Consider the following 4,604-nt stretch of genomic DNA (forward strand, 5'->3'; position numbering starts at 1 on the left):
GGGTGAGACGTTGTTGAAACAAAAAAAGTTATGCATTCCATCACGTACATAAACAGTATCGTAATTCGCCAAGTGCAAATCAGCAAATTCGTAAAATTTTTGTTTATTTTGAACAATCCGGATAATCGAAAATCCGGATAATAGAGGTCCTACTGTATATAACATTATTAAAATGTAAGATACTTTCAGGTTTTAGTATATATGAAAATAGGGTGCATCTTAGATTCAATACATCATAATTAGTAATTTAGTGCCATGTGTTGTATTTTTCTGTCACTATTTCCATTGCATCATTTTAATTTTATTAGACCAATATTCATAATAGAAAATATTTAAGAGGTCAATTTAGCTCAATCTCATTAGTATATTACAGTAATGTTGTAAGTACCTGGATTAAAGTTCCAGAAAAAACTGCAGTACTCTTTCAAGAAATGGAGTTTCCTGTGCTTTAAACTGCAGTGAATAAGAGTACATGTTGGAAGATGTGAACATCAAATGCAGTGTTTGTTAGCACTGAAGGTATTTAGTTTTAGTTTACTAAAACTAAGGAACATGACTGAAACATTATTGTTGATTCAGAAGAGCCTAAAGACCAGTGCAAACTAGTCAATATCAAAGCAAAATAGTTGGATGTGACATCAAATGAAATTTGTTCAACTGGCATAGAATCAACCATCGACTCTACACTCTATATCATACTCTTTGATACAAAGTAGGCAGTCCCTTTGACAACTCTCAGATCCAAGAAGCTGAATTTTTCTGGCAACAATCAGATACATATGTACATTTGAAAGTTTGTAAGAAAGGAATGAGCTGTAGACCACAAACAAGTCTTGCAAGTGTTTATATTGTGATCTTTGTCTCGTTTTAGCAATAAATTTGCTATTCTGGAATTACGAAACAGAAAACTGTTTTTATAGAATTTTCATAGATGTAAAAATATAAATTATTTCATTGATTTATTGAAATTATAAAAGCTATGTTCATATCATGACAGTGAATTCATTCTCCATTAAGTTCCCATTTTTCTTTATTAAATTTCTGCCAAACAGGCAACAAATGGAAGCAGCTAAAGCTAACTTTAACAAATCATTGTTTCTGATTTTAGCCATTTTATAAACAAACTACTGAGCAATAGCTCAAAGGGTAGATAAAATGTCAAAGCCAAACAAAGATTAAATCAGGCTACATTACTGCTACTACTACTACTAACAATTATTAAATACCAGAGTAATTTGGCACAAGAGATAAGTGTTAGGCACTATCTCTATTACTTGATATTTAATAATTACAGTAGAGCATTGATTATCCGACTCAATTGGGGACTCAGGTTGGTCGGATAACTGAAAAAATCGGATAACCAAAAAGAAGGAAAAAATACGTTATTAGTATAGTATATTAGGATATTAGTATATCCCACGTAATTAGTTTATTAGTATATCGCTATTAACCAACTTTGCGTTGAATTTTCATTGATGTTTAGCCTAACAAATTTTTTTCTAAAATAATAATCATCGCTATTGTATTGTTAAAAATTACTTTTAAATTATTTTATTGCTCACGAAACAAACAACCACTCATAATTAAAAAATTAAGTCTTGTTTAAATATTGGCCTCCCTTCAATGGTCGAGCCGTTGATGCCAGCTAAAACATGCAAAAATTTAACAAAAATAATATTAAATTAGCCAAGACATAGCTAAATATTGTAATGCCACATCACTAGCGGACATTTGAAATTTGCCAATTAGAACGGTCGGTTAACCGATGTGACGGTTAATTGGGGGTCGGATAATCGATGCTCTACTGTATTAGTAATGATAATGCAGCCCAATTTTATCTGGTAATAGCTTGGATTTGATATGATCATCAGGCTTTAAGATGTTTATATATGTAAAGGAAATGCTTATTGATTTTTAGAACTATATCACAAGGGATAACATAGCCAAATTGTCAAAGAAAGACAGTCACACGCCCATAAAAATCGCCTCTGATGGCATATCGAAAGTGACAACATTAACTATTTTGCTCCAGACTGAACATGGTAAGTGAAGAGGTTTCAGACTTTGGAAAAGAGCAATATATTTAATTTATCTTATGTACAATAAATACAAAACAAAGTCAATAGACTGTTTTGTATTTATTGTACATAAAGTAAGTTAAATACATTTATTGTTCAGTATTTGCTGTCTTGCTCTTCCAAAAAAAATTCTTGAACAAACATTTAGAAATTAAGGTGTGTTTTAGATTTGAATAAATAATAATATTAGTATGTGTATGTTTTATATCTATTCCAGAAATTATTGTATTTTCAAGTATTTACATCATTGTACAACAAACACTATTATGTCTCATAAACTAATAAAAAAAATCTTGTGAATCAGCAATTAAAATAGAATTCTGTTTTCAGATGAAAAAATCTCATTTTAATTCATAAGCTTTCAAATTCCAATTACTTTAAAATATCTCTATTTAACCCGGGACACCTCAGATCAGTGTTTTCCAATCTTTTTTGTGCTATGCCCCACCTAAGACTTTCTAAAATTCTTATGCCCTCCCTAACATTTACAGCGGCTATACAGTTAACTTAAATTCTGGACGAGTCCATTTTCGAATTGGGAAACACTGCCTTAGATGCTCTCCATTATTCTTATATTTTATCCATTTTACCAACTTTTAATACATATTTTATGATTTTTGTTACATTTTAATAACTAGTAACAAAGTATAGGCTGCAAATGAACAAATTATATCATTATTTGCATACAACAATACATTTAATACATGCCTTAGAATTAATTAGCTCTAAACTAAATGTAAAATTCACCAATATCATAAATTTAATTAGTATATATATATATATATATAAACAAAAAAGACAACTATTTTCACTAAAACAGTAAAAAATTAAATTTATTCTAATAAACAAATACACACAGTTAAAACTAACTTAATGTAAAATTTATCAACATACGAAGGAATATTCGGAACAAAAACATTCAAGAATAACACCAGACACTAAAATTAACCAAATTCTAAATTTTTGTAATTCGAAGCATCTTATTAATCCAAATATCGGCCGGAAACGTAATCACCGGAGGAAAGGCGACCGTATTTCGGTATGTGTACACGTAATATAACAACAAAATGGCACAATGTCGAATAATGGGTATAATGTATTACAAAACCCATTAAAGCACTTACGTAATATTTTAAAAGTAAAGCAAATTTGCATATAAAATAACCAAATCACAAGGTATAAAATGGGCCCAAATTCAACTCCATCATTCAATTTCACGAAAAGTACAAATTATATTTTAAGGTTCAAGCACATTCTTAACAATAGGTCAAATTGTCAAAGTGAACTTTAAAAATCGAGAAAAAAAACATGAAGGGAGAAGGTAAAAAATTCTTGGAATTTTTCGAATTGGAACGTCTTTCGATTAAATTCGAAGGTTATTTTAAAAAATATTAAGTTACTTAATGCAACGTAACTGCTTATAAAATGACGTTACGAAGGTAAAAAAAGCGAAAGGTTAATGCAGTAAATTGGGAGAAGGATCTGGACAAGCCTTAGCAAATACTGGAAATTTGCATTAAAATACAAAACGATTTATTTTATATATTTAGAAAAGGAATGTATGGTTACGGGGTGGATAAATTTGGATAGGGTTAGAGAAGTTACGAACGAACAGAAGTGGAATAAAAATTGAAACTAGCGAGCAACGTCACGTCGTTGTATAGCCTATCCGTGCAACATAAGAGAAAAACATGGCGGGCGAAGTAACAACAATGTTCGACATCACTCGCACAAACGGACGTGGAAGGCGTAAATTGCTTTCTATATAGAAAATGATATGTCGTATCGATACGAAAATCGTTTGGAATTTATTTTATTAACATTTTAGTGTTGGTTAATCTGTTTTTTCCAATTATTGATGGGCATTTACCGCGGACATCCATTATGGCTACCGTCGTCACAACAGACGTCCAGGAAACTCTCTGGGGCGAAACACCGTCTGTGTCAAAATAAAGTATGTCAAAACCGAAAATAAATTGAAAATACCCTTTTGAGATGTTATGTGTCGCTTGTTGGTATCCTTGCAATGCCGGATGGTTCTTGCTTTCCATGATTTACCTCGATTCGAGACGTTCTAGACAAAGCCTGCCTTAAACACAGACATAGGAAACGAAGCTTCGTTTCACTTCCATACAGCGTTGGCACGGTGCTCCCTCATTGGCCGCGCCCGGTCACATGACCCCAGTCATTTATTGCCTCCGCTCTTCGAAATATGCTTTTTTATTCTATATTTTCGCGTTCGGACTTTAGAAAATTGTCCTTTTTATTTAAATTTCTCCCTTATAGTCCATTAGCGCGATTAAAAATGTCGAGATACGGTTGTGTTGGGGGTACGAAAAAAATTATTGTGGAGCCAAAATAAATCGGGAGATTAGAAACGATAGGCGTGAATATTTATTGGGATTATTATTAAGAAAAGGGAAGTTATTGGATGTACAAAGAGAGTTGATAGTCCGAACCAGCTGGAAGCCTGTCTTCCCTTCCCGACAACCGCGAACCGCTACGCATCGTTCTGCGCATTCGGCA

The 4,604-nt window shown here is 32.1% G+C and overlaps 1 protein-coding gene across 1 annotated transcript in view; it reads right to left on the reverse strand.

Moving 5' to 3' along the window:
• The window catches only part of LOC111624148 (bromodomain-containing protein 3-like), a 102,455-nt gene extending 97,909 nt beyond the window's left edge, over positions 1 to 4,546 (reverse strand). Inside the window, exon 1 of the mRNA XM_023366943.1 lies at positions 4,065 to 4,546. Coding sequence (XP_023222711.1) covers positions 4,065 to 4,129 — 65 coding nt within the window. The 5' untranslated portion in view covers positions 4,130 to 4,546. The remainder of the gene's footprint in view (positions 1 to 4,064) is intronic.
• Between the last annotated feature and the right edge of the window lie 58 nt (positions 4,547 to 4,604).

Source organism: Centruroides sculpturatus, unplaced genomic scaffold (genome assembly GCF_000671375.1).
Source record: "Centruroides sculpturatus isolate CEXI.00-Female unplaced genomic scaffold, Cexi_2.0 scaffold380, whole genome shotgun sequence".
Lineage (NCBI taxonomy): Eukaryota > Metazoa > Arthropoda > Arachnida > Scorpiones > Buthidae > Centruroides > Centruroides sculpturatus.